The sequence below is a fragment of the Armigeres subalbatus genome, chromosome 3 (genome assembly GCF_024139115.2).
Source record: "Armigeres subalbatus isolate Guangzhou_Male chromosome 3, GZ_Asu_2, whole genome shotgun sequence".
In the NCBI taxonomy this organism is placed as follows: Eukaryota; Metazoa; Arthropoda; class Insecta; order Diptera; family Culicidae; genus Armigeres; species Armigeres subalbatus.
In genome coordinates, this window is record NC_085141.1 from 78,554,102 (window position 1) to 78,568,412 (window position 14,311).

General features: G+C 42.7%; 1 protein-coding gene across 1 annotated transcript; it reads left to right on the forward strand.

The window, feature by feature from the left end:
• Positions 1–11,015: 11,015 nt before the first annotated feature.
• On the forward strand, positions 11,016–13,341 carry LOC134221753 (uncharacterized protein K02A2.6-like). The gene is made up of 2 exons (XM_062700939.1): positions 11,016–11,099; positions 11,160–13,341. Exons 1-2 carry the CDS (start codon positions 11,029–11,031, stop codon positions 13,339–13,341), a joined length of 2,253 nt encoding a protein of 750 aa, XP_062556923.1. The 5' UTR covers positions 11,016–11,028.
• Positions 13,342–14,311: the final 970 nt, after the last annotated feature.

A 14,311-nucleotide genomic window follows, 5' to 3' on the forward strand; every position in this document is an offset into this window, starting at 1 on the left:
TTATTGTCATGGGGGTTTTTGTTGACCAAATTTTATAAAATTTGGCCACAATATTCTTTAATATGCAAACTATGCTTAGGTCAAATTTGAGCACAATTAGTAATAGAAAACCCTCTAATAATAATAGAACAAAACTTGCAGAAGCCGTCATTTCCTCTACTTGACTTTTTGAAAGACTAAAAGTGTCAATTTTTTTCTTCTGTTTGTCGATTTTCCTATAGCTTGAAAATAATTGTACTGATCCAAATCAAGCATAATTTTTCATAAGGACGTATGTAACAAAAGTAAACAAAACGAGGTTTTTAATACTTTTTTAATAATTTAATGAGTATCATCTTCGTGGTTAGAGTTGTTTATCGCTTATACTGCCGCTAACCGCAAGTCAGACTTATCTGTATATGGCGTTCATGTACAGATAAGTCTGACTTGCGGTTAGTGGCAGTATACATAGAGACAGATTTATTGTAGCAGTTTGAACGCTCCAATGCAGCTCACTTAATTGCTGATGAGATTGTTTTTAATGACGAAAGAAAGTGCAATAATACTGTGGTTAATATGAAACAGGAAGCATGGAGCAAGAGAGAAGCAAGAGACAAAAAAACTTAAAACTTTATGTAAAAAATTAAAAAGTTGAAAATTATTTAAAGATTTTCAGTGGAATGTCTTTCCCATTCAATTCCACCACTTAATCTACTTTCCCATTTAATTCCACCATTTAATTGTAACTTTACTGATACATATTTCGACCTCAACAGTAAGGCCGTTTTCGGTGTATCGCACTTGACTCGACTAAAGACGATCCTACTGTCGAGGTCAAAATTCACGGATAAAACAAAACTGCACAGATTTACAATCAAGTGATGGAATTGGAATAGAACTAACTCGCCTTAGAGTAAAATCAGCAGTGATTCAAATCGTTCGGGGCTGTCAGTTTGAATATGAATCTGAATCATGCACTTTCCCAGCAGTGGCTCAAGATCCATTTTTTATAACAGTCGAGATTCAAAAGCTTAAAACTGTTATACCGCTCAGTTCTATTTTCTGAAGATTTGAACCACGACTGAATCACGAGATTCAAATATTTTCCAACTGTTTTGGTACATGAATGCGTCATTTTATGTACGGATCAATCCACTTTGCATTTGCCACGCCTTCCTCAGCAGCAACATAATCATTTCATTTAATGGAAAAACAATCAAACATGAATAGAACACTGCTGGGGAAGCCTGTGAGTTTGTTCTATTTTGGCTCATATTCAAACTAGAATTGTATTCGAAAATTTGCAACCAAACTGAATCACTACTGATTTCACATAATAACTGATTTGATACATAATTAAAAAAAGTAAAGTAAAAAGAAAGTAAATCGTTTGACTGACACTTCAACGCATTAGATAAAGTTATTGTCTCTATAGATATCGACCAAGAAATCCAAAGAAAACTTTTGTATTGTTTTGTAATCGAAAAATAATGGAATTAAAGAGAGGCTCCCTTTTGCACATACGACCTATTTTCAAAGCGATCTAGTATTGTTCAAAAGCACGGCTAGTGGTACAGCATCAGGAGGTAACCATGAATTAGACCGAACAAAGGTAAGGATCAAGATCTGGAGCTATAAAAAGAAAAATATGAATGAGTGTATATTAAATAATTTTTGGAGAAGGCCATGAAGAGATTTTTATTATAGACTTTTTTTTTTTAATTTCGGATGACCCTTATGACCAGATGATGGTCAAAATGCTTGTAATACTGTTATATTTATTACAACTCTTAAATCGATCTCGGAACGTTTGTACTGCTCTTTTCTGCTTAAACATCTATGCGCTAATATTTTATTGCCGCCTAAAATTCGTCCGGCTCCCCCAGTGGAGGCATACCAACTTTGCTATTCCTGTCACAACTTCATGAGTAGCATTACGACAGCCGAGTGCGATGTCCAGAAACCTCCGCTGCCTCGCAAGTGTCTGCCAGTTTCGGGCACAGCTCCTTGAAAACAACTTCGACACGACTGAAAACTTAGCATTGAGCTCAATGCCCGGTGGCAAGCCCGGGATATGCTTAAAAAGCGAACCATACTCCACGTGTTGACCTATTTTGGTGATCATCTCATCAATCTTCATGCGATGTGCCGTTCCCAACTGGTCTTCTTGTCTTCGCTAGGCAGAAGAGTCAGGCTAGTCGCTAGTGGTATATCAGCTGTTCACCCTGGCCAAAATTCTTGGCATTTTTATAATTATTTAACGCTAGTGATACTGCAAGGCTCCTGTTCTGTTTACCATCTGGGATTCTTGACTCGCTGCTTTTCACCCGGAAGTATCGCTGTGTGATCCCGGTGAGCAGTTACGACAGAGATTTACCTGTGATGCTTCACAATTTCCAATATAGACGTTATTTTTAAATTCCGGTGTCCGAACCGTCGACTGGAGCAGCTTCGCAGCACATACCGCTTTTTGACCGGTACGTTATCGGTTTCTCCAGGAACAACGAATTGTGAGTTGTATAAAACCTTGTTCTTTGGAATTCACACCGCTTAAGGTGATTATACAATCAAGCCATGTGGTGAATTTCAAATTCACCACACGGTTTTCTACTTCTATTATCAAAAGTTCAAATCTAGCGTAATATTTTTTGTACAATGCTGAAATTAAAGTCGATTGTTTAGCTTAAGTAAGCAAACGATCTACGGATGTTTCATCCTCATGGGCGTTTTGGTTCTCTCAATTCGTGCTCTTTAAAAATCTCTAGAAAAAGCACGTGGTTTCCAAGATGGACGATTTGTGGCTTTGTTGTATAACCACCTTAAACCTTTGAATCAGACGACGCGGACAACGCACGCAGCACGAATGTTACATTATCACAACAATTGATTCCTTCTTGGGTTACTCTACCTCTTGATACCGCGAGTCAAAATCTGTTCAAAATACGAACTCCTTTCCAATTCCGATGCACAAATTTCCCGGCAGCAGTTTGTGACGCAAGGGGAAATTCGCAGCTTTGTTTTTGTTTGACATTTTAATTGTAAATAAACATGATACAGTGTTGCCAGAAAAAGTATTTTTACTTTGTTCTCACCACTGTACAGTGTTACCAAAACACGATTATTTGCAGGATCAACATCGTCTGGCAGAAATATTCACCTCATAAAACAGACGATGTTAATATTTTGAAAAAATTGTAAGAAAATAACCGTTTCATAAAAACAGCTTATTTTATGCGCAATGATATCTAAACCCAAAGACGTTTTAGGGAAAAATACAAAACATAGGTGTTTGGTCGGACGGGAAAGGTCTATTGCTGATTCGAGACCACAAATGAAGTTTATTTAATTATATATTTTATTAGTAGTTCGCGTGGAGAATGGTTATGTGTGCGCTGATATACATCATAAGTTAAATCTATGGATTTTTGCCAATAAATATGTGTGGATTTTTAGTAGTGTAGAACCAGTGTTAGGGTGAAATCGTAAATGCGAACATTTTTATAATCGGTTAGTTACTGCGGGCAGCAGGGACTATGTCCAAGGGCTTGACGATCCCTCCCCAGGCCATCTGCGAGTTGTGGGGCTTGCCTAGGATGTGGTGGGGTTTGACAGTGGGCCCTGTTAAACCTCTATAAAAAGCTGCATGTATCCGCAAGTAGGCCCCACCAAAGCGACCGTGTGCCGCTCAAAGCGCACAAGCTCAAGTCCTGGTGTTAGGTGGGACGCTAAACAGCCCTGACACGACGGCCCTCCGACGAGACAGGAGGTTTGCGCAGGCCCAATAAGCCGCCTGGAAAACCAATCATTACGAACAATATTAGAGATAATGCGACTCGATATAATCGGCAAAGACCTAGGCGACGAATACAGGATCACGATTGGAAGCTTGGAACATGGAATTGCAAGTCGCTAGGTTTCGCAGGTTGCGACAGGATGATCTACGATGAATTACATCCCCGCAACTTCGACGTCGTGGCGCTGCAGGAGATTTGCTGGACAGGACAGAAAGTGTGGAAAAGCGGGCATCGAGCGGCTACCTTCTACCAAAGCTGTGGCACCACCAACGAGCTGGGAACCGGCTTCATAGTGCTGGGTAAGATGCGCCAACGCGTGATTGGGTGGCAGCCAATCAACGCAAGGATGTGCAAGCTGAGGATTAAAGGCCGTTTCTTCAACTATAGCATCATCAACGTGCACTGCCCACACGAAGGGAGACCCGACGACGAGAAAGAAGCGTTCTACGCACAGCTGGAGCAGACATACGATGGATGCCCACTGCGGGACGTCAAAATCATCATCGGTGACATGAACGCGCAGGTAGGAAGGGAGGAAATGTATAGACCGGTCATCGGACCGGATAGTCTGCACACCGTATCGAATGACAACGGCCAACGATGCATAAACTTCGCAGCCTCCCGCGGAATGGTGGTCCGAAGCACCTTCTTCCCCCGCAAAAATATCCACAAGGCCACATGGAGATCACCTAACCAAGAAACGGAAAACCAAATCGACCACGTTCTAATCGACGGTAAATTCTTCTCCGACATCACGAACGTCCGCACTTACCGCAGTGCGAATATTGAATCCGACCACTACCTCGTTGCAGTATGCCTGCGCTCAAAACTCTCGACGGTGTACAACACGCGTCGAAGTCGGACGCCGCGGCTTAACATTGGGCGGCTACAAGACGGTAGACTAGCCCAAGAATACGCGCAGCAGCTGGAAGTGGCACTTCCAACGGAAGAGCAGCTAGGCGCAGCATCTCTTGAAGATGGCTGGAGAGATATTCGATCCGCCATTGGTAGCACCGCAACCGCTGCACTTGGCACGGTGCCCCGGATCATAGAAACGACTGGTATGACGGCGAATGTGAGCAGTTAGTGGAAGAGAAGAATGCAGCATGGGCGAGATTGCTGCAACACCGCACGAGGGCGAACGAGGCACGATATAAACAGGCGCGGAACAGACAAAACTCGATTTTCCGGAGGAAAAAGCGCCAGCAGGAAGATCGAGACCGTGAAGAAACGGAGCAACTGTACCGCGCTAATAACACACGAAAGTTCTATGAGAAGTTGAACCGATCACGTAAGGGCCACGTGCCACAGCCCGATATGTGTAAGGACATAAACGGGAACCTTCTTACGAACGAGCGTGAGGTGATCCAAAGGTGGCGGCAGCACTACGAAGAACACCTGAATGGCGATGTGGCTGACGAAGATGGCGGTATGGTGATGGACCTGGGAGAACACGCGCAGGACATAATTCTACCGGCTCCGGATCTCCAGGAAATCCAGGAGGAGATTGGCCGGCTCAAGAACAACAAAGCCCCTGGGGTTGACCAACTACCAGGAGAGCTATTTAAACACGGTGGTGAGGCACTGGCTAGAGCGCTGCACTGGGTAATTACCAAGATTTGGGAGGAGGAAGTTTTGCCGCAGGAGTGGATGGAAGGTGTCGTGTGTCCCATCTACAAAAAGGGCGATAAGCTGGATTGTAGCAACTACCGCGCAATCACATTGCTGAACGCCGCCTACAAGGTACTCTCCCAAATTTTATGCCGTCGACTAGCACCAATTGCAAAGGAGTTCGTGGGGCAGTACCAGGCGGGTTTTATGGGCGAACGCTCCACCACGGACCAGGTGTTCGCCATTCGCCAAATACTGCAGAAATGCCGCGAATACAACGTGCCCACACATCATCTATTCATCGACTTCAAAGCCGCATATGATACAATCGATCGGGACCAGCTATGGCAGCTAATGCACGAACACGGATTTCCGGATAAACTGACACGGTTGATCAAAGCGACGATGGATCGGGTGATTTGCGTAGTTCGAGTTTCAGGGGCATTCTCGAGTCCCTTCGAAACCCGCAGAGGGTTACGGCAAGGTGATGGTCTTTCGTGTTTGCTATTCAACATCGCTTTGGAAGGTGTAATACGAAGAGCAGGGATTAACACGAGTGGTACAATTTTCAATAAGTCCGTCCAGCTATTTGGTTTCGCCGACGACATAGATATTATGGCACGTAACTTTGAGAAGATGGAGGAAGCCTACATCAGACTGAAGAGGGAAGCCAAGCGGATCGGACTAGTCATCAACACGTCGAAGACGAAGTACATGATAGGAAGAGGTTCAAGAGAAGACAATGTGAGCCACCCACCGCGAGTTTGCATCGGTGGTGACGAAATCGAGGTGGTAGAAGAATTTGTGTACTTGGGCTCACTGGTGACTGCCGAAAATGACACCAGTAGAGAAATTCGGAGACGCATAGTGGCTGGAAATCGTACGTACTTTGGACTCCGCAAGACGCTCCGATCGAATAGAGTTCGCCGCCGTACCAAACTGACAATCTACAAAACGCTAATTAGACCGGTAGTCCTCTACGGACACGAGACCTGGACGATGCTCGTGGAGGACCAACGCGCACTTGGAGTTTTCGAAAGGAAAGTGCTGCGTACCATCTGTAATTGGGGTGCAGATGGCGGACGGTACGTGGAGGAGGCGAATGAACCACGAATTGCATCAGCTGTTGGGAGAACCATCATCGTTCACACCGCGAAAATCGGACGACTGCGATGGGCCGGGCACGTAGCCAGAATGTCGGACAGTAACCCGGTGAAAATGGTTCTCGACAACGATCCGACGGGCACAAGAAGGCGAGGTGCGCAGCGGGCAAGGTGGATCGATCAGGTGGAAGATGACTTGCGGACCCTCCGTAGACTGCGTGGTTGGCGACGTGTAGCCATGGACCGAGCCGAATGGAGAAGACTCTTATATACCGCACAGGCCACTTCGGCCTTAGTCTGAATAAATAATAATAATAGTTACTGCGAATAAATTCTTTCTCGAGTCTTTTTAGTCAAGCAGTTATCTCAAGTATAGCCACATCGCATGATTGAGTGTTTAATTTTGATAAAATATCGAAAACAAAAGTGTGCATAAAAATTGCCTCGCCATAACGAAAAGGTGGTAGAGAATTAACACTGTTGTTTACATTTTAGAACCAGCACATGTCGGGGTAGGGATTCAGTGCTCCGCCTTCTCCATCCCTTAATATTATGCACGGTTAGAAAAAAGGTAATTTAATATTAGGTACTTTTCACTAAAATCTGGGGTTTGGTAAATTTGAGAAGCCAAAATTAGGTAATTTTTTTAACTTTTTCCGTACCATACATCAATCAGATTTTAATTAGTTAAATTAAGTTAACACCATCGTGTGTCTTCTTCTTGTTTTTACTTGGATTCGTCTATTAAAATGCTCGCGACCGATAATGATGCTTTATAAGAATTGAGTTTACGGGCAGCAAAAACCGCGATGCGTCGTTTCCTGTGGGGAGCGCCGCGTGTACTTTTGGGCAAATGTTTATGCTTGGAAGCGCCATCTACGATTTGGAAGTGGGTACGCGAAACTAAAGCCCAAAAACACTATGTCAGCGGAACGGCAATTCGCGACTACGAAGGTAAATTATTCACGCACAGTCTGACAGTTCCTTATGGGATTTTGATTGTGGAGCGACAAGAAGGGGTGTTTGGCGGCCATGTTTCACGCACAGTCTGACAGATAGCAATGAATTTTTGCCATAAGAGTGAGTAGAGGCATTACCTTCGTAAGGCCAGTATCGACTTAAAAAGTAGAGAGGTTACGGAATTTTGTTCAATATTACCAAGAGGAATTTTGATAACTGATCTGCATGGAGCAAATTGTCACTTTTACTTACGGAATAATCAAGCAGAATATTTTTCCGAAAGTAAAGGGACAGCTCCCATTACTTTGCGTGGGAACCTTACAAATGCCAAATTTTGTTTTTTGTTCTTTTCATGTTGATACTGCTGTAAGAATTTTGTTTCGATTCTTTACTTTTCCGATTCAGTGAACGGAATTTAACATGTGATTGAGATAGAAAAAGAAATTTCTTTTGAACACGATCACACTTAATCAGCATTTCAATGTTCGGTATTTTGTTTACTGAGTTTAAACTGCAAAATGTCTTTTTTACTGAAATACTAGTTTTTTAGTGGACTACCAATGATTCTTCTTCTTATTGGCATTACATCCCCACACCAACAATCAATATAAAACTAGTGATTTTTTCGTGGTTCCAGTTTCGTATGCTATGAACGGTCTTCGGTACCCAGACATGGAAGCGTCGCTTCACTACGTAATCTATTGATGCCCCTTCAGAACAAATTTTAGCACTGTTGTCATAGCGACAATTTCTGCTTGTTTTTTTTTCTCAAAACAAAAACAATTTTCAAAAAATCGGCATGTACCGATAAATGAGTTTTTCGAACCGTCTGCAGAACTCTTATTACCGTGTTCAGCTGCTAAAATGAATGCCTCAAGCAAAGCATTGACGACAGGATTATGATCTACTACCACCAGCTGGACCAGAACGTTTACAACGGATCAAGAACTTTGGAAGAAATACGCACCGCTTCGGAACTGCTTTCACTTTGAGGGAAAATTATTAAGCCCCAAACGCAATTCAATGGAACTGCGAAGGAAACGGAAAATATGACAAAATATATGGGCTAACAGTCAAATCTGCCGTTTCCGTCGCCATTCCACTGTATTGCGTTTGGAGCTTAGTGGGAGTCGAGAGGAAAGAAACAAATTTTTCCAAAGACGCTGTGGTGATTTATAAAAACGTATGTTAGCAAGCCATGAGTTCAGAGGGCTCATCTGAGTTAGTTAGGAATCACCTTTCAATAAGTGTGGTCGAGTTTATAATAAAATAAATCTTCTACAATACGATTGTGTTAATCTAAGAGAAAAGCATCACATATTGGCGACGAGAACCTACGGTGCAATTTTGTGAAACTTCAAGGTATGTACTAATTATGGACGCAATAAAATTTGGAAGATTGTGAGTATGGAGGAAAACGAAATATCTCGTCTCGAAAGAGAGAGATGCCTTACCGGTGGAAAATCCGACCGAAGAAGGCAAAGTGATCTCGCCTAAAAAAAGGGAGATGCGGAAGATCATGTCCGATTGTCATCCGATTGAAATAGAATAGAATGTCTCGCCTAAAGAACGGGAGACGCCTAAAATAGCGGAAAAGAATCCGGCTGCAAGAGGCAAAATGGTCTCGCCTATTAAAAAGAGAGACGCCACAATGGTGGCTATAATTGTACAGAGAAATAGCATGAAGGAAATGCGCGGAAAAAGGTGGATTATGGTCTGCAGAAATTGTTGGTGAAAATTTTCTATCATAAGGTTAATGTCATAGTTGCCATAGTAACAAAACACTCACGACCGTAGCAACCATCGTTTGTTGCCATGTGCCAACGGTTCTTGCATACCAAACAATCTTCCAAATAAAATATAGAAAAACGTAATAAAATAACAAATGATATTGTTTCGTATAGAAATGGAAGATCAATTATTCAAAATTCCACCGTTTGAATGTGAAAACGTGCCACTGTCGGAACTCCGCTTAAAATGGTTCGACTACAAGAAACAGTTTGAATACGTTGCCGTTGCTTTAAGCAAAAAGAAGAAAAAAAAATTGAAAAACATCTTCCTGGCAGTGGGAGGCCGCCAGCTTCAACGAGTATATGAAAGCTTACCAGTCAACGATGCCAACGCTCCTGAAAATGAAGAAGACGAAGACGAATTTAGTGCAGTGATTCGCAGATTGGATGAGTATTTCGCACCAAAACGACACGACACGTTCGAACGATACTCGTTCTGGACTCTTAAACCTTCTCCGGGAGAAACACTGGACAAGTTTCTACTAAGGGCCAAGACAATGGCAAACAAATGTCAATTTGGCTCCACCGAAAACGAAAGCAGGAATGCGGCGGTAATCGATAAAGCCGTCATGCTGGCCCCACCTGAGCTACGTCGGAAGATCTTAGAAAAATCTAACATAAATCTGGATGAACTCACCAAGCTGGTTAACTCCATCTCTCGATTCAACAACAAGTCCGTGAATTGAATCAACACTCTCATGCTTCAGGTAACGTGCTTGAGGTTCATAGGGAAAGTGCATTTGTGAACAGCATTCAAGGCAAAATACCAAGTGGCGTATCTACTTACTGGAAGCAGAGTCGGCCCTTGCACGTTGACTCGAAGCCGATTGCCGATTGTGGAAAATGTGGAAATAAGCCACACAGATCAGATGATATGTGCCCGGCTAAAAACGAGCAATGTCGAATCTGTAACTATTATGGCCACTTTGCCAAGAAGTGCAAAACAGACCCAAAGAAACGGAAGCCATCATCAACTATTTCGAGAAAACGTAAACAAGAGAACTACCTGGATCGCCATAACACATATCAACCGAAAATGGCAAGGATTAGCGCTGTCAAAGAGGAGGACAAACAAAACGAGATGGATTCTTTCATCTACGCCATTAGTGATAACCACGATGAAATGGTATGGTGTAAAGTGGGACAAGTACTGGTTGAAATGATGATCGACTCAGTCAAAATTTAACATTATCGACGAGTCTACATGGGAGTATTTGAACAAGAGAAAGGCAGCGATCAAAAATATAAAATCATCTAACAAGCGTTTGTCGGCGTATGCTCAGCAGGGTGCACTAGAAGTTCTATGCAGCTTTGAAGCCGAAATTCGTGTAGTTAACGGAGTTAATGAAAAATACGATGCTACATACTACGTCGTGAAAGGAGGGCAACAAAATCTACTTGGGAGAGACACCGCAAAACAGCTAGGGGTCCTCTTGGTAGGACTGCCAAGCGTTAAGGATGAGGGCAGAATGGTTCAACACGTTTCCGACAACACCATCGAGAAGTTCCCTATAATCAAAGGTACAAATTAGAATAATATCAGACAAATAAAGAATAAACATCGAATTAAACTAATTCAAGGCGTGAAATTGCGTATCGATATTGACGAAAGTGTTACACCAGTTGTACAACATGTCCGGCGCGTCCCGATTGCTCTGCGTAAAAAAGTCGAAGATCAGATAAGCCGATTATTAAAAACAGGTATTATTGAAAAGTCGAGAAACCAAGTCCATGGGTATCCCCTATGGTAGTAGTTATAAAGATGATGGTAGCGTACGCTTATGCATCGATATGCGGCGAGCTAACACAGCAGTCAAAAGACAGTATCACGTCATACCAACTTTAGACGACCTTCTCACGAGGTAAAATAATATAAATAACATTATAAGAAACATCTCATTAATGAATTTCAAAATATTCAGATTGAACGGGTCACAATGGTTTACTCGACTGGACATCAAAGACGCCTATCATCAGATTGAGCTGCATGAATCAAGTCGGTATATCACAACATTTATAACCCATTTGGGGATGTTCCGATATACTCGTCTCATGTTCGGCATATCCAGCGCTTCCGAATACTTCCAGAGAACCCTTGAACAAATTCTATGCAATTGTCCAAACACGTTTAATTTCCAAGATGACATATTCATCTATGGGAAGACGGAAGAAGAACACGATGAAGCTCTATCACGCACGCTCGACACCTTGGAAGCCCACAATGTGGTCCTGAATACAAAGAAGTCAAAGTTCAAAGTCCAGGAAACAGAATTCCTTGGCCATCATATCTCTCGTAACGGACTCAAGCCAACTGATGATAAAATAGTAGCAATTCTTAGTTTCCGATCTCCAAGGACCTCAGAAGAAGTTCGAAGTTTTCTGGGCCTGGTGGGTTATGTTGGCCGATTTATCCCCGACCTAGCAACTAAAACATTCGATCTACGGCAACTTATCACCGGGGGTCACACGTTCGAATGGGAATCCCGACATGAAATAGCTTTCAACGCACTCAAAGAGGCCATTTGCACCGCTCCAATATTAGGGTATTTCGACAATGAGCGCCGAACGAGAGTCATTGCGGACGCTTCTCCCGTGGGATTGGGAGCTGTTTTAGTGCAGTTCGAGGATGAGAACGACGATAAACCGACCATAATATCGTACGCCAGCAAAAGTTTATCCGCAACGGAGAGGCGCTACTGTCAAACAGAAAAGGAAGCCTTAGCGATCATTTGGAGCGTTGAAAAATTTCAGTTTTACCTAATCGGAAGAGAGTTTGAGCTGGAGACGGATCATCGACCACTTACGGCAATATTTAAATCCACTTCCCAACCACCGGGTCGGATCGAAAGATGGGTGCTTAGGCTTCAACCATTCAAATTTCGCATAATTTACAAACCTGGGAAGGACAATGTTGCTGATTCATTATCGCGCCTCTCAAATTCAAATAACAATTATGACGTGGATAACTCTGACGATCATTTGTATATTGCGGCGATCACGGAATCGGTTGCCATTGACGTATCTGAAATAAAGAACGAGCTAGACAAAGATTCGGAAATAATTCTCGTTAAAGATGCCATATTAACAGCATACTGGAATAATGAATCGATTAGAACAGGTGCGAAGATGTGTGTTCCATTTCAAAAGAATCTCAGTTTATTGGAAGGATGTGTCCTCCGCGGATGTCGGTTGGTAATACCAAAACAGTTACGCGCAAGAATGTTGCAACTCGCCCACGAAGGTCACCCAGGCGAGACACTGATGATTACCCGATTGCGCGACAAAGTTTGGTGGCCGGGCATGGATGCCGATGCGAAGAAAGTAGTGAAAGAATGTGAGGGGTGTCGTTTAGTAAGCAAACCCTCTGCCCCCGAACCCATGCAACGCAGAACAATGCCAGTAGAACCGTGGGTAGATGTAGCAATGGATTTCTTGGGCCCACTCCCATCCGGCGATTATTTACTAGTGGTCGTAGACTACTATAGTCGCTACAAAGAAATCTGCATAATGAAAAAGATTACATCAGAAGAAACCATAAAACGACTGGAGCCAATTTTCGTACGGCAAGGATATCCTAGGACCATAACGCTAGATAATGGACGACAATTTATAAGTAAGGACTTCGAGGATTACTGTTTCACAAGAAATATACATCTCAAGCATACAGCTCCTTACTGGCCTCAAGCTAACGGGGAGGTAGAACGCCAAAACAGTTCACTACTTAAGCGTCTTAAGATCAGTCACTCACTCAATCGTGATTGGAAATCAGATCTGTTGCAGTACTTGTTAATGTACAACACTACTCCACATTCCGTAACAGGCAAGCCTCCAACTATGCTCCTCCACAACAGAGTCATCCGATCAAAAATTCCATGCGTCAGTGACCTCGAGAGGATGCCACCAGCAAAATCAAGCGCACATGACAGAGACATTATTTTAAAGCATAAAGGAAAAGAAAGCGAAGATCTAAGGCGTCATGCCAAGCCTACAGACATTCAAATCGGTGATAAAGTTTTATTGCAGAATCTCATTTCACTAGGAAAACTAACCCCAACATTCGATAAAACGGTTTACGAAGTAGTAGAACGGAGTGAAATCGACTAAAAATCAGTGATCAAATTTCAGGAAGATTCGTCGAAAGAAATGTAGCCCACGTGAAGAAAATTACAGTTCCAGAAGTAGTTACCCCACCAACAGAAGAACATCATGCAGACGACGAATCATTAAATAATCAACTTCACGTTCCAGAATCATCAATTGATACTCGTCCTCGTCGTTACGTTCGTCAACCTTCTTGGCAACAGGACTACATAATTCATTCTATAGATGAATTACGAACCAACGTTCTGCGGGAAAAAGGGAGATGTGGTGATTTATAAAAACGTATGTTAGCAAGCCATGAGTTCAGAGGGCTCATCTGAGTTAGTTAGGAATCACCTTTCAATAAGTGTGGTCGAGTTTATAATAAAATAAATCTTCTACAATACGATTGTGTTAATCTAAGAGAAAAGCATCACAGACGCCAAAACCCGCACAAAATATTCGTTTTTTACGGGATATGCCGTTTGCCTGGATTTTTCGGCTCGGAAAAACTTGTGCCATTCCCGTGGAGTTGCCGTCTCTCACTAAAACGAGCTCCGTGCATCTGCCGTCTTTTTACCTTTTCTATTGAATTCTTCAGATTTGCGCTTCTTTCTCCTCACCCGTAAGATGTTCGTTCAATCCGTTAAGACAAAACAAACTACCATGCGTTTACCATTATTTTATATACAATCGATTTTAATTTTCAATTCTCCGATTTTAGCAAATACAACAATAAACCACATGGAGGGAGGGTAGTCAAAATCCTGCTGAGAATGTCCACGTGGTTGCTGAATGGTTCATTCGACCATTGGTTTGCGGGCATCCAACACAACATCCTGTGCACAATACGTCCATCGAATTACTTCGTGTATGTAATTCAATGCTAATCCGCTTGCTCTGCTGGGCAGCAAAGATTCATTCGCGGACCTGATCCTTCACTCCTTCATCTTCCCACTCCAGATCTCGTTTTTCACCCTCGTTTTATGAATCC